Source organism: Conger conger, chromosome 4 (assembly GCF_963514075.1).
Source record: "Conger conger chromosome 4, fConCon1.1, whole genome shotgun sequence".
In the NCBI taxonomy this organism is placed as follows: Eukaryota; Metazoa; Chordata; class Actinopteri; order Anguilliformes; family Congridae; genus Conger; species Conger conger.
This window is the reverse complement of record NC_083763.1, coordinates 51,347,001-51,369,602: the sequence shown is the minus strand read 5'-3', so window position 1 is coordinate 51,369,602 and position 22,602 is coordinate 51,347,001. Positions and strand designations below refer to the sequence as shown.

Here is a 22,602-nt window from a genome sequence, read left to right as displayed (position 1 = left end):
CGCACTACCGTTCTGGGTCTATGCCAGCTGCTCTCTCTCTCCTCGCAGTTCTTTTCCTCCAAGCTCGCTGGAACTCTCTTCCGTCGGTGGAAGAATCATAGGTTGCTTCTCTCCCAAAGGCTTGACTACAACTCCCCCTCACGCTGCAAGTAAAGTCTTAATTTCATGCCAACTATTGCTTAATATTGCATCTTTTCACGGGTTTAGAAGTTGAGCGCTTAAACAAGGGCTTATCCGTAATTTGAGAGGGAGAGTACAGTGCCATACCATAATCGGTATTTTTTTCCATCACTATGCAAGACTACCCATGTGTATACTGGGCTCTCACCCCCACTGGGCTCAATTAATTAGGCTTGATTAAGTTGCTAATTGACAAATGATCCAATTATTATTGCAGAAGAACTGCACAGCTGAAAGTATTCTCAGTAACAGACATAGAAAAATCACATAATTTCAGTTCATTTGTGCCTTCTGAGGTAATAACATGGATCGCTTTCGACAAAATGTAAATTAATTGGGTGTCCTGTTCAAATAATTGAAATGCCAAATGCACTAATTGAGTTTGAGCAGTTGAGACGGGTCCTTGAAATGTATTTGAGATGCAAGCAAGAATTAACTAAAGAACAAATTCTGTTCTTTCTCTCTTTATTTTAAAACCAAGTGTTAATATGGAAAATTAAAATCAATTTCAATTAAAAGCTCAAACAAGCCTAAATAGAGCCCTGCTGAAAAGGATTTGGGAATGACAGCACTTTGCCCTTGTGCTTAACTCCACCATTAATTAATGACAGGCTTTTTTCAGAGCTAAGGGCATTAACTCCGAAAAGGTTCAGAAGACCAGAATTGGGAAAAACTGCCATGTAATGACAGTAACTAGGCGCCATCTTTCTTAGAAAAGACAACCCTAACAAAAAATGAAACAGTTTTTTTTCATTGGTAAGCACACACACCCACGCAAACACACACACACACACAAAAAATGGTAGTATGACACGGCCAAGTGATAATATGATATGCCTCGGAAGAAATTTAGTCGTGTGAAATCGGTTGTGTGAGAAAAGACAGGAAGCACCAACGTCTTTTATCCTCAGGAATGTGCGGCAGGACATAATCTCTTTGTAATCGGATGGCTGTGTCAGCAAGGAAGTTGCGCTCCAGTCTTTGCAGGGGCTCCCTACCTGGGGCTAATATCGCAAACAACCACAGAGTGCCATCTGCACTATGAAAATAAGAAAGACACAAAAAGAAACCCGGCACTTTTTATTGTCTACCTCGGCTACTTGACTGGTACGTGTTTACTGTCCGTTCCCATTACCCGACAGCCGCGGCGGGTTCCATTACAGCCGCTCTCCTGCTGTGAGCCTCAGTCGGTCACAGCACACAAAGAACCGGTGGAGGCACGACAGCTTCTTTCCCCTCGCAGACTCAAAGCAGCTTCATGTCTCCTTAGTAGTAGCCGGTCCCCAATGCTGGAACCGCCTCACAGCCTTTGGCCATTCTGTCTGGCAAGCGCACCTCGCACCTTTCCTGTCCCTCAGACGATACAGTAACAGGTTTACGCGCACTGTACCTGTGAAGGGTATCGATTCACAACGTAGGGATGATACAAACTTCCGACCCATGAGTTGCCTGCCGCTCCAACACAAAACAGTACAATCCGTATTAAGCCATGGTATATGATATGAGCACGTTCAAAGAAATAGTGAATTTAAAGAAAATGTTAAATGCAATTAGCCTACTTCGGTGACATAAAACCTGTGGGTAATGATTTTGGAATCAGAGCCATTTTAACACATATCAAAATATTTTTATATGACTCTCATAGGGACCAGGCATCAATGGCACCGGTTCTACATTTCAAACAAAGAAAAAAGGCTCTTGACCACATCCAACCCAAGTACCGTACAGGTGCAGGACAAAATATTAAATTATCAGAGAGAATGAAGATGATGTTTGCACACTGTATTTTGTTCCAATAGATTTATTCTTGCAACAGTTCAACCAGCAAGGTCTTTGTCAGACAAACACCCATGTAAACGTTGTACAGGTTATATATAAGACATATTACATCAGGCAGGTAGTGACATCATGTTAGCAATCAGTAAACATACATACAGTGTAGTCCATAAGTATTTGGACAGTGGTACAATTTGTTCTTTTGGCTCTGGAGTCCACCACATTGGATTTGAACTGAAAAAATGAATAGTTTAAAGTGCAGACTGTCACCTGAAATTCTAAAATTCATATTCAAAAAGAAACAAATCACATGACTGATCAACCATTTACACCGTTTTCATTAAATTAACGTGGGCAAGGCCATATCATGATATCACCAGTGGACTGAGTAGAGAAAAAACCTTCCTTGAGTCTCCCATGTATAAGGTACCTGCTGGTGTTCAGACATTGCCCCACTAGTAAATGGCCCAGTGCCCTTTACCTTCATTTTTGGACAACAGGAATTGTGGCCATTAGCTGAACCAAAAGAGCAATAAGACATATATTACTCCCAAGCATATTATACATTTTATTAATAATTTATTCATTTTTGGTATATATTATGTTTTCTTAGCCTACAATATTTACAGTACTGCTCCTAAAAATTGTACACTTGCTATGTTAAGCCATAAAAGCAATGCACGTCCCTCTCAGTGGGGGGGTTGAACAAACTCTAAACCTCTTCAGCCAGGGAAAAAAATAAAATAAAATATGACGCACTTAGAGGGAAAAAACTGGCTAACTTAAAAATTGAGAGGTCATACTTTGCCAGCTGCAATTCCCTCTAATAACTGTAAAACAAGCATGCATGGCTGTTGTGGAGTTGGTGTGTGCTCACAAACACTGAAATCAGTGAACAGTTCATGCCAAAATTAAATAACGAGAAATTCTACAAGCACTGATGAAATCACTCAAAGAGAAAGAACTCAATGTTTTTTCCTTTCAAGCTAAATCACAAGTGTTTTGTCTTGCAGGATTAGTCTGTTCCTCTGCGCTTGGGCCCCTTCTTTCTTTCTGAAGGAAGCCATGCCGTGAAGGTCGGCTACACCTCCCTCATTCCAGACCTGTGAAGTCACTGAGGAGAGCCGGAAAACCCCAAACCACCCGGAAAAGCTCACAGCGAGGAAACAGCCAAGATATTTCTGAAATGCACGATTTTGACCTGGCCCTTTAGATATGCAACCAAGCATGAATGTGGGCTTTTAGGAGGCTCCAGTTGGATTTTCATAGACCAGAATAGTGGTAAAGTAGTCCCTGCTCCCCCATCCACTCAGACCAAGTAGAGTACAGCACTGAAAGCTGGTAAGCATACTGTAGAGTGGATTCCCCACACTGGGCCTCCACGGATAACATTGCTGAAGAAGAAGGGGAAACTCAAGAGCCAGTGACACAGTCCTCATTGGTAAATTGCCGCAAGTCAAGAGTCCAGTGTTGTTGGGGCAGGAGCTCAACTCTCTTACCATCACAATATTTTGGTGAAGTACTAATTTAGTTCAGCTGTTTGAATACAACTGCACCGTGCACTGCCATTCATAAATACATTTTAAAAACGTCTGCATGCACCCTTTCACAACACCTACCAAAGTAGGAATTTAGCTGTCAATTTCTGTACACAAGGCCAATTTAAATGAATACAACAGAGCTACAAACATATTTAAGTGGTGGACTGGGCCATTTTACAAAGCAGAAAAGGCAAAGGGGGTGAAATTAGTTTCAAGAATTGCTCAAATAAGAATATAGAAACTACATTTCCATGCTCATGTATAAGAGTTCAAACAATGTATTTGGTCACCTATTAATTTGTAGGTACGAACCACTTTTGACTTTAGTAGGCTGCTCAGGCTACAACCACGTGCTACTAAGCAGTGCGATATTATTGCATTGCTCATTGCTTCAACAGCGAGATAACCTAAAACTTCATCAGTGTGCTGGCCGCTGCTATTCACACCCACACAAGGAAGCTGTCTTTAGGATTAGATACAGGCTACATTTTTTTAAATGTAAAGGCTTTGTGTTATAAACACCAAAGGGACAATCATGTGGAAATAATTAAATTAATACTCCGGTGGTTAATCAGCTAACTTCAGCTAGCTATGCATTTTTTCACCATCAATAGAGCTAATGTTAGCTTGATGCATCTGTCCGAAATCGATGTGGCTTGGTGTTTTATTCGTTATCTGTTAAAAAGCTGTTTTCACATGTCTGACTAATGTCGATTACATTGGGTCATATTTCATAAACAAAAACACATGCTCAGGCAGATAGGCTGGATGACTTGTTGGTATATAACCTCGATTATATCCTACAGGACGTTGACAGCCTAATAAACTGAATGACAGCAGAGGACGATACGCCATGTTGCATGCAAGTTTGCGCCTAGGTAATATTGCTGTACTGATTTGCAAAAACCAAGGGTATAATAACTGCTAGCAATTGTAGAAACACTGTACGTACTGTAGTTTGCTGATTTAATGTCCAAGACAGCAAATGGTTGGGTATCTATGATATCTAACGTAATAACTTGCTGGCTGGTCTCATTCAAAACAAGAGCGTTTTTTTCAGCTGCTGGGCAAGCAACCTAACGTAGTTGGTTATTTGTGTTGAAGCTAAGGTTACATCTTTATATAGCTAGCTAATGTTAGCTACATCATAACCAAGGCTGCTAGATGACAAATTCAGCAAATACAAGCCACGTCCTAAATTAGACAGCTAACGTAGCTATCCAACGTTGACATGTATTTAAGAGGTCGTCGCCCACACTTAATAAAGTAAAAAATGTGATGTTGATAAAAGTTGTCTAATGTTCGCGAAAAATGATGCATGGGCTATTTAGCTAATGTTACCCCTTCATACAATGCCTAGCCAACACGGCATTACACATCGATATTTGAAATTCATGTTATGCTACTATGGTTACTGACAACACCCGTTCACACAAGCTAGCTTTTGCTATATTGTACGTAACGAGCTACATGCTTTACGGTCAAAAGTTTTCACCTTTGCCTCCAATCTTCGTAAAAGCTAGCAAGCTATCATGTTTGCCGAGATCATTGACACTTTAGTCACTCTCTCGCAACCGGAATTCCATTGTAACAATGCTGCAACTTCGATTCGAAAAATGAAACTTGCAAACTGTCAAAACAGACGGGCTATTCTGATGCATCAATAGAGCACTAGCCGTTTGCAAAGGGAAATGTTTAAGTCTTACCTTTTTCTTGACTTGAAGAAAGGATCTCCTCCTCCTTTGGGTTAGCAACCTGGGTAATTATGGACGTGTTGTCCATGGAAACTGGATGTTATTCCTCTTAATTTACTTTATTTCAGAATATATAGCCAGACAGCTTTTTAACTGGTCTACTTGGTAGGAAAACAGTGTCGATACTGCTGGCTGAACACTAAAAAACAACGTAGTCCGAACATAGAGCGCAGGCCCCCTTTTGTTCACCATAGAGCGAATGCCATATATTCCTTGACGCATAAGCACGTAAAAATAAAAATAAAAAGCATAAATCGAACCGAACTTTGCTAGCTACCTAGCCACGGTAATTCAAGTAGACTGTATCCCGCATAGATTTAGCTCTCGCGGGGAAAGCAGCCCTCGTCTCTCCGAAATTTGTGCCAGCGATTTAGTCAAGGCATGCAACAATGTAATCCTACTTTGGGGTTTATCTTAACAAATGATGAATTGTTTCTGTGTGTTCTTTCCAACATGGAGGCGATGAGCGTTTTCACTCCACAGACCGACTAGCAATACTGTAGCACCGCGGACTGGGTGAAGGAGGCGGTTTCCACAGGAGCCCTCCTCCCTCCTTCCCAAAATGAAAAAAGAAAAAGAAGGGAAAATCAGGAAAAGATTATTACGCGTGCTGGAATACAATATAGACACACTTGCTTTGTGTGAGCACCTCACGATTATAGGCTACAAGATAGCTCATAATAAAAAACGACCCAGACCAGCCGTGGGTGTGATGAAACATAAGGATGCCAGCACGTAACACAGTAAACGGTTTTGTGGTTAAATAGAACTTGTCGATTTTCGTCAGTTTATTCGCTACAGTTCACACAACAAAGAACTAAGAGTGCATTAGTGAGGTGGTTGATGGTTGTGCTAAAGATGATGTCGAAGGGTTTTGAATGTGATCTAAAACGAGCAATTCTGAACACTTTGTCATTTTGCCTTTCAGCACTATGACCGAAGGCTATGCAAAATTACAGTAGTGAAATACAGGACACTTTTAGAATGTGTTAACATGTGCAAACTACCGGTGACAGATTCCAGCAAAGATTAATTTCGGTTAAAGTTGTTTATTAATTTCACTGTGTACGAATCTCCCCCGATTAGACTGAAAGCCAGATATACATCATAAAATGAATGAAAGCACTCAACATTGTCACGATTAGGCCTACAGTATATATAGGTTGTTAAATGATTCCCGCCAAAATGTCCTCGTTCCCTCTATAATAGGCTAATGTGAACATATATTTCTATATAATTTAAATTGCGATAATATCAGTTTTGTTTTAAATTAATTTAATGGGGGAAATATAAATAATATAGCATGAGTTGATTAGTAGTACACATTTTCACATTTTCATCTTTTGTGTTTTTATTGTATGCTCAAAGTATAAATGTTATAGTACATAATTATTACAATAAAATACAAATTTCAGTATGTAAACAAATCCTGAAGATGAAGTAAAATACATTTGCATTAAATTCTAAACAGAAATCTTCATTTTTGTTGCATAAAATTATTATCAGCTGCAAATTCAACAGATATGCACATTTCATCATCTAAAAATTTTTTTAGACTTCAGTATAGTCATCATTGAACACCACTATCATCAAATCTCCATCCCTTCTAACACCTGTGTTGATGACTATAACCTGCATTGCATCAAGCGAGGTGCAGGTTTCAATTATGTTTTACAGTCTAGATTCATATGCTATCAAGACTGTAATATGTTACATGAACATGTGTTATCAAACCACCTGTTTTGTAAAGCCTCTCTCATACAGTACACCGCTTTTGCATTTAACCAAAGTTATACGTTTTTATGTTACATCCTGAGTGAACTTATCATAGTGAACTTCTCATAGTGAACTCTCTGAGTCTCTCATAGTAGTTGTCAGTGCGGCCTTCTTATGTGTATATTTTACCCTCTCGCTGAGTTTGCAAACACACAGACATCAGAATGCATTTTTCATCACAGAGAAATTGGACTAAACCAAAATCGAAATAGGGAATTGATTTTCTCATAGAATGTCAGATGAATTAACTGCATTTCCATCAGGAATATCAAGATATCATCTTGAAATAAAGAAGCCAAAGTGTTTTGATGGCCACATGCCAACACTGCAGATACACTAGAGGTATCCTCTTACTTCCCTTTTTGTATGTTGCTCTAACATGATCCTTGAATATCTGTAGTCAGGTCTGTACAATAAAACAAATGTAAACTAGCCCGACGAGAGTCCATCTTCATTTGTGTGTGTGTGTGTGTTTATACTGTATGTACTGTAAGGGCAAGATAATAGAACAGTATAAGAAACAGGTAATGAATGATTTGGAGTACTGCAAGGGTGTGGGTCAGTACTGTGCTGAATTTAGGGTTGGAACTGGATCTGCATTGTTTTGCGTCAGAGCCTAAACTATTAGATTTCTTCACTGTTTAACAATCTCATCTCCCCACTTCAGAAGCTGTTTCGGATTACAGCCTCGGGACTGACCTCTTGAAACTGAAGTACAGTGTGCCATTGTTGTCATGTATAGTCAGGTCCTGTTACAGTAAGAAGAGGGGCAAGATAAACCTTTTCACAGGCCTTTACAAAATGACTAGTGAAATCCCAAGCTTTGGCGACAGGAATGCTCAAGTGAGACGAGGACATCAGACAGGGCAGTGACAGATTTAGCAGGGAGCAATGATGTGGGGAAATGATTATATATACAATTTAACAAGTGCAACATATTGGGATTACGATACTAAAAAAATCTAATAAACAAGTATTTGCACATCATTCATCCCACATCCGATGTTACTGTAAGTTGTTCCTTCTCTTCCATGTACATTTCTGTAAGGTCACAAGCACTGAACAGTATGAGACAATTTGTAATTGTTTGGATTATACATTTGTTTGACTCCAAATTAAGACACAAACATCATAATTATTTACACAGAAAACTATGCCAAAGTAAATGTGAAGTGAACTTGGCTGTTCGGTACGCTAATGGCAAGTAAGCAAGTCAAAGACAGAAAACTGAAAAAATGCTCCTTGTTTATTTCCTTGGAGAGAAGCATTTTATTGGATTATTTCAACCTGTCACATTAGTTTACATCAAGTTTGCTGGGTTCAAGATTGAATTCGTTGCAAGGACCTTGCCTTATACTGGTCAAATTTGATCATTATGCTGAAGTGGATGTGCTTGAAAATAATCCATGTTGTAGTCATTTCTGCTGTATCAACTCCAACCATTATAACACTTATGGGCACAAGTGAGAGCCCTTTATGAGAAATGAGCAATTCAAAGGTCTTTGATATTATTTTAAATATCATTGCTATTAGTGAATGTACATCATGTGTCATGGTCTCAATTCTGATCACTAAAAGAAGTATACTTGATCATTTTCCGTAGTGATGCCTCATTTCCCCAGTATTAAAATGAGCCAGAATGAGACTCAATAATCAATCTGCAGTTTTTAGATACATATAAGGCCATGAGACGAAGAATATCCAACCCCTCGATAAAAGTTTCAGCTAAATAACCAATTATTTTACATATAACCCTACCACTAATGCATGCAGTCTGTAAGCAAATGAGCAATAAGCCAGAATCACAGTTGTGTGATGAGATGGGAAAATCCAAACCCTCCCTCAATGGTAGATAATTATATCCTCAGTAGACTGACCCAGAGAGTATGGGATTCCACTGACATTCAACTGGAAGCCTGTGTCAAAATAATAAAAGTTAATTTTTTTCAGTTCAGAGGACATAAAACCAGCATGATGAAATAAAACCTCATGATGAAAATCATTGAATTGGTATGGACCTGCAAGGCAGTGTTGATGGGTTCCACAGTTGTTCAGTGGAGCTGGGTGATTACAGTGCCCCCTTCTGGCCAAAGATGGAAGTGTCTTACAGTGCAGCAGTGTCTTGGTCGCCCCCGAGGGCGGGAACATTTCCTAATCTAGCCCAAGATGAGCACCCTGGGGTCTGCTAAGCTTGGAGTAGGAGCTATATTTAGGTCTGACTCAGCCATGATAGAAGTGAACTGGAGTGGGCACAGCATCCTGTGCCAGCCTGCTCTGCTCTGCATTTCAAAGCCTGATTCATGGGAATCTCTTCAGTTTATATCGCATGCCTCCATCTGCATTATATCTGTTTTGTTTTCTTTTGATACTATTATAAATAATGTGGAGGGGATAAAGCATTCACTGTTAGCAGTTTATGTTGTTTTTATTTTTAGGTTTGCTCTGTACAGTATATTGGAAAGCTTGAAAAACATGTCAAAGCATAAACCTGTCTGATAATTACACAACAGCACAAAAGATATTTAAACAAATGGAGAAAATAAATGTAAAGTACAAACACCTTTTCTAATGCTGTGGGAATTCCACATGAATTAAAAGGTCAAAATGTTATTTTGTTAATTTATGCTGCATTTATTAAAATGTTTATTCCGTTATCCTGACTTAGATCCAGTGTAAAATTACAGCAGAAAGTTGAATAGAAACAGAAAAAAAAAAAAAAAAATGTCAGGAGGTCTGGTTAGAGAAATGTAATAGCAATCAAGGTAATGTTTTGTTATGGTAATTCTCAGCCATGGCAAGGGAATTGTGGGCACTACACATAATGCTTATGTACACTTTCCCCCTGAGGACATCCTTTGTTATACTGAACATTAGGAATGAATATTTCACAGTACTCCTATGATTAAAACAGCTGTATGTTCTCTTGACTACATTATTTATTGTTGTAAAATTTGATATACACAAATGAAAAAAACTAGTACCATACCTTACATAAAACAAACAAACAAAATATACTCATATGGTGGGCTCCAGAATTATTGGCACCCTTAATAAAAATGGAGAAAAAAGGCTGCATATAATAATCAACATGGATAATGATCTATATTGTATGTTCAAACATATGGGAAAATTATGTACTTTTATTTCAATACATTTAGTCCCATGTTTCAATATTTTTTATGAAAAACTACAGGTGCCAACATTATTGGCTAAATAAAATAAAAATAAGTGAAATTGGCAATATAATTTTACTTTAATATAGTTAATTTCATATTGTGTCACTCCATCACTTCCTGTCTTACTAGAGTATAACAATTAGGTAAGAGGCATGTAAAATCCCTTTGTCAACCATCAGCATGGGAAAGGAATGGTCAATTTAGAAGACACAAATGGTATGAATACAAGTCAGGTACTGCTAAAAATCAATGGCACAATGAATTCAACAAAGTGCCAAGAAATCTTGGCAGATTGGTTAGGAAGCTGAGTCTTAGTCATAGGTAGATTGTCCAGCAGGACAATAACTCCAAGCATGTAAAAGTAAAAACAACAACCGTGTTCTGCAATGACCATCTCAGTCTCCAGACTTAAATCCCATGAGAAGCATGTGTTCTGAACTGAAGACAGGGGTATTCCAAGGACATCTCAATGATTCTGAAAAGTTCTACATGGACGAATGGTCAAAAATCCCAAAGGTGTTCTTTAACCTTATCACAAATTATACGAAAAGACTCACGGCTGTCATCTTGGCCATGGGTGTTTGCACAAAGTATTATACCAGGGGTGCCAATAATTGTGAAACCTGCTTTTTCTTTTAAAAAGTAAGACTTTGGTTTATTCCATTTAATCATTAGAGGTACAATAGGTATGATTTTTGTTTTAAAACAAGACCACTGTAAATCCCTTCCTATCATTGAAAAAGGCTCACTGACATGTTAACTCACCTTCTGCCTGTGTTTATTGTCCTTAAATTTGGGTTTCAAAATATGCAGTTGACGGGCCGGCACTCTGTACCAAAACACCATATAGCTGTACAATTTTTCAAACTCATTGGTTGAAAATTGGTTCTAATTGCCACAGCCAATGGCGTTTCAATGCCAACGCGTTCACAGAGAAGGGGTGGGATAAACAGGGTTGTGTTTGAGCGTGTTTGTTTCTGCAATTCCTCTCTTGACCATTAGAAGTTCAAAATGACCTATATGTATATCAATAAAGCAAACTACTTTATGCATGTTGGAAAATAAAACAGTATTATTTTGTCTACATACTATATCAATAATTCTGGAGCTCACTGTATATATGCACATTTTAGACCTGAATAAACCATAAATATTGCAACCAAAGCATGAACCATACAAACAAAACAATCCATACTTCTACATGAGTGATCACACCATGGTTTAATACCTATTAAATACATCATTTATTTTACATTTATTTAAAGCGCAAAGTGAAGTACCTTTTCCATTCATTATTGCCTCTATTCCATAAATAAACCTCTTTGACATATATGTACCTTTTGTATTCATCCTAGCCCTTTGGCTTTTAAACGTGAAAAATCATCTGAGTACATATTGGCTATCTCTCATTGAAAGCAATCCCTGGATACAGTCACGAAGAATTTTATTTTTAGCTTTATACATGTGCAATTTTGAAATGTGAACAGTTTTGAAATTTGAATTAATGAACAGTAGGTTGGTTGGTTTATGATGATCTTCCCTATTAAATATTCTTATTGCTCTCTTCTGATGTATAAAAATTGGATTTGTATTGGATTTATACACATATCCCCATCCCTCCACACAGTAGGTCATGTAAGGAAATATCAGTGAACAGTACAAAGTGTACAGAGAATGTTGATTCAAAAGGTCCTTGGATTTGTGTAAGATGACAAGATTGACATTTTTCATTTTATATTATTCATATTTGGTTTCCAGGACAGTTTATGATCTAATATTATGCCCAGAATGAAGACCGTACAGAGTTGGTAATCTTTGGTAATTATTTTCAATAGAAAGCCAGTTTGAGAGATGGGGGAAGCAAGTCCTTAATCTGCCTGGCTGTGTTAACAAAAGGAGTGAGATTACTCTTTGAAAACTCAATGGAAAACTCAAGACATTGGTCATCAGAAGGAACGATCTTGCAACTTTGAGAGAAACATCATATGGCTTAAGCCTTAAACCATTGTTCCCTGGCTTGCTCAGGCACCATTTTACAAATAACATCTATCAAACTGACCAAGGCAGGTCTTTTTCCAGTTCTATATTTTTCTATAATTTTTCCAAAATTGGATTACCACAAAATTTTTTATCGGGTGACAGTTCTCTCCACAGTTTTATATGCATGTGTGGCAGTTGCTTTAGAGTGTGAACGAGTGGCCATAATCTTTAAGTTTTGAGATTTCACTGTGACGAAAACTGTGTGAAGGGAAAACCACTACAGATGTATTCTCATGGAACACTTTACTGTTATCATTTTTGCCACACTTTTGAAATACTATTTACTACAGGCAGCAGTGTGGAGTAAGGTTTATAATTCCATATTTCAAAGCAATGTGACCTCACATCCCAAGAGGCTTGGCAGTGATATGTTTTAGCAAAATTCACCCTTGAGAATTCTTCACTGACAATCAGCTGATGTGGGCAAAACCTTCCCCATTCCTGTTCTGACCTGTTGTGTGAGGTCACTTAAGTGTTTTGTGTGATGATTATATTATGTCCTTGTGTGTGATCGATATATTATTATCATGGTAGAGGCTTTCTGTAAAAGGCACACATAGCTGTTCGACAGTTGAAAAAAATGTTTTCTGCACAATTTAAAGTATTCTTTGGTTCATCCACTACAGTGGTCTTCCATGGTATACCAGGCTGTTTGCTTTTGCTGAGCTCACTAGTGCATTATTGCTCCTTAACAATGTTCCAAACAATTGACTTTGATACACTCAAGGTTTTGGATATACCTCTATTTTGACTTTATTCTGATTTGTCCACCCCATGATGGCTAGCTTTACTGGCGTTGAAAGTTCTTTGGTCCACATGTTGAGAGACAACAGCAACAGACTGAAACAGCAAAGTCCACACCTAGAATCACCTCTAGACTAGTCCTATTTTGTTAGCTTTCTTGGGCATGAAACAATGGTGGCAGCATATAGCATAGTTTAGCAAGGCCCTCATTGCCCAAGGGGGCATTGTCTCCTGCTTAGTCTAATCAACTGTAAGTCACTTTGGATAAAAGCATCAGCCAAATAACATGTAATGTAATGTAACAATGATGCAACAACACACAGCTGGGCAATTCAGTTTCAGTCCCTTAAAGTTGGGGACTATTTATAAAAAGGGCTGAAATTCCTAAATGGTTAATCTGATGTAAATACCCTCAAATTAAAGCTGATGGTCTCTGAACTCTAACGTAATTGCTTCATTTCAAATCCAGTATGCTGGAGTACAGAGGCAAAACCACAAAAACTGTGTCACTGTCAAATGCTTACAGACTGCACTGTGTATCATTAGAACTTGCATAAAACATATGGAAAAGATCCAACCAAATGTTCCTGACAGTTTTTGAAAATCTCCATTTCTCAATGAAGATTTCTGTCTCTTCCCTTTTTGACTGAATTTACCCCCAACCCTCCCCCACACACACACACACAAAAAAAAACCCAGTATGTAGCACTATAACAGACAACTAGATAAAAGCAATGCACACAATGGAGATGAGACAGTGCAGATCAAACACCTTTTACAAAATGAGTCTACTACTAAGAAATCTTCCTTTTAGATCATTAATCCTGTTTAGATCTGATTAAAGGGTAATTCAGTCAAATCGAAAATGGCTAATCTTACACATCCAATGTATACAGTTTCATACTTTTGTTTGTGATATTCTTTTAGCGTCACTTAAAGTGTTAAAAATCAAAAATTGCAAGTTGACTGATTGTGATTGATTGAGCATGGGAGCAATCAAATAGCTATTGTAAGTTGACTTCACAAAAATTCACACATTGGGAAAGAAATGTAATAGGTTATTTAAGCAGTTGGGTGCCAGTTACTGTGAGAGTACTATCGAGAAAGCTACCTGACATGACTGAGCAGAAAAAAAATACTGATTTCAAAGGACACCAGAACTCATTACTTCATTTTTAGTATGAGTACTTTATTGTGTTAATACACTTCAGTTTGACTTTCTGTCCTCAACTCAGTTATTCCCAATCCCAAGCGGGGTATATTTTTGAAGAGGCATATTTTACATGACTCAAATTGAATTTCTGATTAGTTGTAACCTAGTAACAGAGAACATTGCATTGTGATTCACTGGTGAGTACAGGGAGAGAATTCTAGAAAAAGGCCTCTCTGGTGAATTGGAAAATGGATATAGCTTGAAGAGCTTCCACCTGTGAATATTATATGGAGCACCCTTCTCCCTGGGGACTGTCGACATCCACCATTCACCAGAAATGCATTACGTGAATCAGCACTGGTCTCTCATGGGCTGTTTCTCTCAAAGCTCAGTCCCCAAGAAACCTGACTTCTTCTTGGTCAGATTTCATATAATCAGCACAGGAGGAAGGGAACGCTCTTAAAACAGACCTTTATGGCTCACACGGCCTAAATCTCCACTGAATTCACAGAGACTGTATTCCTCATAGCCTTGAATTACATGCAATTACCCCAAGCTTCTAATGGACTAAGAGCTTGGCCATTACAGGTACTGCCTGTATGTGACACATAACCGAAATAAATATGTGAAACAATATCACTAATAGCAGCACATTTTAAATAGTGCTCTTAATCATCAAAGTGATATTTAACTTGCCATACATTATTGCATTACAGTCATTTAGCAGAAGCTGTTATCCAGAGCAATTTACAGTGTAGGAGAAACAAAAATGTGTGTACCTGGTTAATATGAACTATAGCGCCTGATAACATGGCTGATAATATTCCCGGACCAGCCATTAACGATGGAACATCACTGAAGCACTAATGCAAGTTAACTATGCCAAGAACCAAAATACAATATATAATTCTAAATGCAAACTGTAATGGACTATGATTCTTGTGCCAAAATATATGAGAGTAACCAGTTAAAATGGAGCACAGTATGTTACTTGGCCTTACAATTAATTCCTTTTTAAATAGCTATCCATCTCCTAAGCAGACCACAACAGAATGTACTGTCATCATCCACTTAAGAAGCAGGCCACAGGAAGCGCTACAGTGACTGTGTACAGTAAACCATTTATTTTGATTGATATATCACAGAGTCCGTAATCCAAGTGACTCATCATATGTGTTTCATTGTTTTTTCCTGGTAATTGGACCAGATGAAGGCATTGATAAAGGCATATATATACACGTCATATATGAGCACATTGGATTGGTGTAAAGGAGCCACATATTATTCTAACTTTACGTGGTGACAAACCTTTTTTTCTTTTTGTGTTGCTTTTTGTTAGGGTTCACCTGCGTCCTTACGGCCTCTGGCAGCGGAGGCCACCTGCTCTTCCCTCATGTCTCCCTTACTCGTCAGAGTTAATTGTTTGACATTATTAGATTAGTGGTTCCCTTCAGTCTGCATGTGTTTAGTTAATTTAGGTGATTGTCTGCATGTGGGTCTTGGTGTATATATTTCCCTGCTCTGCTTGTTCTTGGTTTGTACTTCCCCAGCCCCTCGGGATTGTGTTGTAATTCTAGGAGTCCAAGTATTTTGTTCCTGCCTGTTTCCCGAGTTTCCCAGTTATTGTGTTTTTTGCCTTGGTGGATTTATTGTATTTTTCTTTGGATTTACTCAGGAAAGATTGTTTTTGACCTCACTCCTGCCTCTGTGTTCCTGCACTTGGGTCCAACTTCCTGACTTTCCCGCCTGCGACAGCTTTTCAGATTACAGAGCTTCTAGAGACACTTTTAATACCGGATACACATTTTGACTCAAAAGATGCATAAATACATTCCAGTATAACTGTAGACCCGTGTCCATTTGAATCCCTTATGTCTCTCATTCACAGAAAATCTGAAATGTTTAACTCGGTACTCTAATTATGAACACGCACTTGCGATTTAATGCACCTGATTTAATGAATTTCAACTAAAAAGAGAAAATTAAGATAAATCTGTTGGCTAAGTGGAGATACTGCCTGTAAAAAGGCACGTGAAATAGAAGTTCCTGAAAGTGTTTATATCATATTTTATTTTAGAATTTCAATGAATATATTTCAAATCCAGTAGTGATGGTGTGTTGACTCTTTGAGGTACCAAATAATATGCTTTGATGAGACTTTATGTAATTTCTCAGTTTTTCTGAATTTTTCTCCCAAAGCAAAAATTTCTACTTCATTGCCTTTTATTTACATTGTGAGAGATAATGTTTTGAGTAAAATTAGTCTCTAGTTCATTGCTATTAATCTCCTTAGAATATGCCTTCATCCAGGTTCTTCAGCAGCTCTTGCACTTTAAGTCCTGCCTGTCATTTGTCCCGATTGTTGAATCCTGCCCAACGCATAAACTACCTTCCCAATTTGTCCAGGTTGCAATTTTTGCTCATTCAACATAAATCCACTGATTCAAGCTAATTAGAAAGGCCTTGTCTTGTTTATTGATTTCAGAAGGAAATTGCCCCAATTTTCACTCTTTACAGTGTGGGTTTAAATGTCACCTTTGACAAAAACACAGAGCTGACCTATTACTGTGTACAACAGTGCTGCCTCTTATGTGGGTTAATTTATCCCAGGGTCCTGATCATAATAATAACATTCAATAACACTTTCTCTGAATAGCTGTACATTGAAAAAGGAAGCATTCATCTTTCTGCATGTTTTGTCTTTCATTTGAGATTTGGCATTATATATTGTTGCAGTACATAGGGCGGCTTGTAGCATAGTGGTTAAGGTAATTGACTGGGACAGGTAAGGTTCAGGGTTTGAATCCCAGTGTAGCCACAATAAGATCTGCACAGCGGTTGGGTCCTTGAGCAAGGCCCTTAACCCTGCATTGCTCCAGGGGAGGATTGTCTCCTGCTTAGTCTAATCAACTGTACATCGCTCTGGATAAGAGCTTCTGCCAAATGCCAATAATGTAATGTAATGTAATGTAATGTAATGTAATGTAATGTGCATAGTTTTGCCAGTGGTGTGAAAAAACGAATATGAATTAATAAAACTTGTCTATAAGATGACTAGTTATTCTCTATTTGTCTGTCGGTAAAACAGTATCCTAGTTGACATTAATGACCAGTATCTGCATATACAGTATGTATCAGCGTCTGTGTTTGTTTGCAATTGAGACTTGCTGTGGGGAGGTAGTGATTGGCGGAAAAAAGGAGGATAAAATGAGTGCCAACCTGAATCCCTTTCTCAGGAGAATTGTATAAAAATGATTTTTTTGGTTTAACAACAAATAGCTCTTTTATCTCAAAGCCTTCAAGATTGTGTCTATGGCACATTTGAAAAACAATCCATTTGAGAAGCGAACCAATCTAAGATCGCTGTAATTCTGTTTCCTTTAACATTCCGTGCGTTCAGTGAATATGAAATTCTTCTTTCATCCATATTTTTATGTTGACTCAAAACTATATTCATATTTAATTCAAAACATAATTTCTCACTTTCATTAGACATTCCCTGTTTTGATCCAATACTTGTTTGTGTGACTGCAGCCGTGAAATAAATAATGAGATGAGAACCGGGGAATTTGTCTAACCTTTCAGGTATTGGAATTATACCCCTGAACTTGTGAAGAGAATGAGGTAATGAGGTAATGCTCACTTCAGAAAACAAAGCAAGAACTAGAGCGACGCAATTTGAAAGTAAAGCTTGCCGAGCAGGCATGTCGCAATTGATTTTTCCATTACATTTCCTGCAGCCAAAGCTGTAGCACATGCTGTTGCATGTATTTTGAAGGCTGTCTGTCATGGTAAATGAAATTTCTGAGCTTTTGATTCCTGCAAAACAAAAAAAAAAGTTGCTAATTTCACTTTGTTAGATTGTTAATAATTTTGGTACCTGTGCTTTTCAGAAAACAAGAGATTAATAAATAAAAAACATTGAAACATAAGAGTAAATTTATTGAAATAAAAGTGTATATTTTTCTTGTGTGTTTGAACATAAAATATAAATCATTATGTTGTTTTTTATATGCAGCCTTTTTCTTCAATAATTCAGGAGCCCACTGTACATAATCAGTACTACTGCAATTAAAACACAACATGACACATACTCCATAGTTATGCCCTAAACAATTACTTGCCTATTTGCTCAAGAAAGTATTTACAATCACTCAATTGTCCAGGACTGAAATCCTGCATCTCCTCAGAAGCGACTTGAATAAATAGACTTGATTAGAGGTACCGTTGCACTGACAGGCAGGGAACGGTGCGGGGAAAGGGCGCTGGCATGGAATAGACAGAAACAGATGCTATATCCATCATGATGAACAGCATCGCCAAGGTGTTTTGAACGGCCATTTTGTCTCCCTCTTCCAATCTCGGGCGCATCTGCTGTTCATGCAGAAGCAGTGACACAGGTGATCAGCCACAGCTGGGTTGCCCTCACGCTCTCTCTCGGCCATCTTGTAATCTTGTACAGTACATTTTAATGACCCCCCCTTCCCAGATGATGACCAAGACGAGACAAACCGTGGGCTCATGCACAAGCTGTTTGTCTTTGTCAATCAGCAGCCTTGGCATCCTGCCCTGAATGAAATACAAAACATAAAGACCTGAAGCCCTTCCTGTGTGCATGTGACCACAGGGCTGAAGAAGATATAGATCTTTACAGCAGGAACGTGAGGGAAGCTGTTTATCATTCCAAAAGTCATCCCACCTACTGTCTCCAGGGAACACTCTGTATTCAGTCAAGGCATCCACATGCCGGTTTGCAAAATCGATTGGCTTCTTCAGGTGGGATTTGATGTTTGAGCTTGCCCTTCCCATGACCTCTTTGCAGAAGCTTTTACTCACAGAAATAGCACAGTTTAGAGACATTTACTGTAAAGAACGAATGGTAAGGTAACAGAGGAACAGCATAGAACTGAGTGAAAATTCTGAAAATTGAACCATTTGGTTTGGGGTCTTGCACTTGGAGTGATGATTCTTGCAGCTTGCAATGGTGATTCTGAATGAGGAATATGAATAACATCAAAAAATTGATTGAAGCTAATACATTTTCAAAAAAGAAGTTTTACATGGTAAAAGAATTAACATAAAACTGGAATAGTAGTAAAGTAAAGCAGATGAATACATCTTCATATGGATGTATCAATACGACAGTACAGAAATATCTTGTGAAATATCTTTTATATATATATATATATATATATATAGTGGAAGTAGTATTTTGCTATGCCTCAATACAAATAATAGTGGTCAAGTATGCTATAATAAGGCAAAAACATTCTACACTATTATCCTGCTAAAACACTGGGTTTCAGTGTTGTGTGTTACTGATTAATAAAGTAGGGAGTGAGGGTCTCATTCAGTAGGATTGGCTTCATCTCATTGAGTTCCCCATTCATTCATTCATTTTCCCTGAAATGAAATCCACAAATTCCATATAATCATCCTGTTCTGTTGGTCGAGTGGGTAGCACTGCCGCCTCACAGCAAGGAGGTCCTGGGTTCGAACTCTGTGCAGAGTTTGCATGTTCTCCCTGTGTCTGCGTGGGTTTCCTCCGGGTACTCCGGTTTCCTCCCACAGTCCAAAGACATGCAGGTTAGGCTGATTGGAGAGTGTAAATTGCCCTTAGGTATGAGTGTGTGAGTGAATGAATGGTGTGTGTGCCCTGCGATGGACTGGCGACCTGTCCAGGGTGTATTCTTGCCTTTCGCCCAATGTATGCTGGGATAGGCTCCAGCCCCCCTGCGACCCTGATCAGGATAAGCAGGTTCAGATAATGGATGGATGGATGGATCCTGTTCTGTGTATTATTTCAGCAGAAAACATTTCCTTTATTACCGTTGTGTTGTATAATAGATTAATGGGATCACTCACTGTGAAATAACATACTGTACGTATATTGTGAACACACATTAGCCAGAGGGCCAATTTCATCTGGTGCTGTTAATATAATACCAGAATGCAGAATAGGCACAGTAACCAGAGATTACCATTCAAACAATGGACAATTTTAGTTTATAGCAGATTGAAACAGAGAATGTCAAAGAGACACATATATTTATTTATATAAATCATCTTTCTCTCCAGTGATGAACTGGTGTTAAGCCATTTACAGTTGAATTACAGTCCATTTTTATTGGTTAGTGAAATTTACAGACCATCTCTATGAATAAGCCAAATAATAGTTGTGAAGGTTCACTACAAGGCCTACCTAAAGGCAAACTCTTCTATAGAGACATAAGAGGCCGGCTGCCAAGCTTTTAAATAGTTGGAGTTGGCCACAGAATTCAAAAACAGTTGGCAGTACAAGCAGAAAATCTATGTGGGAGGTAACAGTGAGACTGATGGTGTAAACAAACAAGGAACCTGGTCCAGCCATAATGTGACTCTGTATCACACAACCCACAATGCAAACTGCTCTTTTCCCATTTTGAGTTCAAATAAGAAAAGTTGCTTGCTGTATCCGAACACTAGATTAAGAAGAATTTTGGCCAAAGACATCCAGACACTGTGTTCCTTTCAAGTACCAACAAAAAAGACAAAGAGTTTTGTCTGTTATAAAAGCACTTGGCATGGCAAAACAAATAAGTGTAGTCCATTTCCGTAAATGTGTAAAGTGTTACAGAAATGTTATGATCAATATTGTCCACAATGCTTTGTGTGAAACACCTACTTTTTCTCCAGTATGACATTGTTAATGGATCCCACAGTATCTATAATGCATTGGCTGCCATTATTTCACACATATTAATGGCAATTTCATCACAGAGTGCAATAATTATATTTAAAAGAAAGGTGTATAGCAGTAATATTACATCTAATATGGAAGCTAGAATAATAAAAGGTTTCTTGGGAGAGGGGAGAGAATCAGCAAGACGTGATGGTGAGGTGATTTATGAGCACTGTCTAGCGGAATAAGCCCTTTATTTATTAATTTATGACAACCACTGTGGGACAGCAGTCTGATGGAAGAGCAGAGGTTAGGTCTGAGTGTATTTAAAACCAGTCCATACTACAGACATAAACAAATATAGAAACGTTTGAATTTTGATGTTGCCAGTTTCGTGGAGGTATTGGTATAGACGAAATTCCTCTTAGCTCAGTAAAAACTATAAATAGGCCCATACACTACATTCAATAGTTGAGCAGTGATTCATTTTTCTGACTTATTTTATGTGAGTGAGTGTATGTGTGTAGCAATTGTGTCCATAATTATACCAATGCAGAGGTTGCTGCCAACACTCCTGTCAATGACAACTTCTTTGTGTGAGGTTTCATAACACAAAAACCAAACTGTTTAGTAAATAACAGTAATTTACTGAATTTACAAATTTGCAAGTTAAGTAAATTAATTATTCCATCGAGTCTACGAAATATCATTATTACACACAAGCCGCATATTTACATGGAAACTTTATGGCCTAATAAACAGGTTAACCTATAATACATATATGAGTATGTACATATACATATATACAAGTATAAACTAAGAAAGCTTCGTAACAATCTTCTCATTTTAATGAGGTACTTTAAGGATCTTCAAAATTATTTTTTATTGAAAATCTTTTAACTTTGACATACTTACTTCATCAATAAACTGGCAACACATAGGGCATAGTGGGACTGCAGGAGTTTGGGAACCGTTATTACTGTATATCAATCGATATATTGATTAGTGTATTGATCTAATCAATATATCCATATGTGGTTGTAAGTTTCATATTATACTGAGGTCCTACTTCTGAATGCACCTGCAAGTAATTATCAAGACATATATGAGCTTGGTATAACTTCAAGTTCATATAGGATCATATATATTTTTTGTCTGTCACCTCTGAGTCCTGCATCCTCGTTTCTTCAGCCCTTCCTTCAGCTAGTAAAACAGAGAGACTTTCATGCTTGAACAGATGATCTGTTTTACTCTCATGTTTCACACTCCACTGTTGTTATCCGGCTTCCAATTATCCTCACACAGCATTTGTTTTTGACTGTGTTCCCATTACTTGTGGCAGTGTGCTGTCAGTTGTGTTCTGTGATGTGTGAGCGGACAAAATTGCAAAAAAGGTTGTTCCTTTGGTGTGACTGTAATTACTTGCCATAATAGCCTTTATATGAAGCCTTTGTAACCTTTAATTGGTCATTAACTTCAGGCTGAAGCCACACATTTCCCTATCACAGGTCTCAGCACAGTGAATCCATATCTATTCCTTAAATTAAATAAGGATTAGCACCTATCTAAAATTGTTAAATTTTAATCTGAAGACATGCTCTAAAATGTACATAACGTGCTGTCTGTGATGTATTGGTGAGCTGTCCAAGGTGTATTCCTGCCTTTCGCACAATGTATACTGAGATGCAGGCTCCAGCCCCCATGACCCTGAGTAGGAATAGGTGCTTTAAAAATAGAATGGATGAAGCATGGACTCAGAGATAGCAGAACACAGTTCCAGAGCCGGCAAACAGGAATTACC

At 38.1% G+C, this 22,602-nt stretch overlaps 1 protein-coding gene across 4 annotated transcripts in view; it reads right to left on the bottom strand.

Moving 5' to 3' along the window:
- Positions 1 to 5,830, bottom strand: part of ctdspla (CTD (carboxy-terminal domain, RNA polymerase II, polypeptide A) small phosphatase-like a) — a 47,169-nt gene extending 41,339 nt beyond the window's left edge. Inside the window, exon 1 of one of the 4 annotated variants that reach the window (XM_061238435.1) lies at positions 5,204 to 5,830. In XM_061238435.1, the coding sequence (XP_061094419.1) occupies positions 5,204 to 5,279 (76 nt within the window). In that variant the 5' untranslated portion in view covers positions 5,280 to 5,830. The remainder of the gene's footprint in view (positions 1 to 5,203) is intronic. The other 3 variants (XM_061238436.1, XM_061238437.1, XM_061238438.1) reach the window with 3 other exon arrangements.
- Positions 5,831 to 22,602: the final 16,772 nt, after the last annotated feature.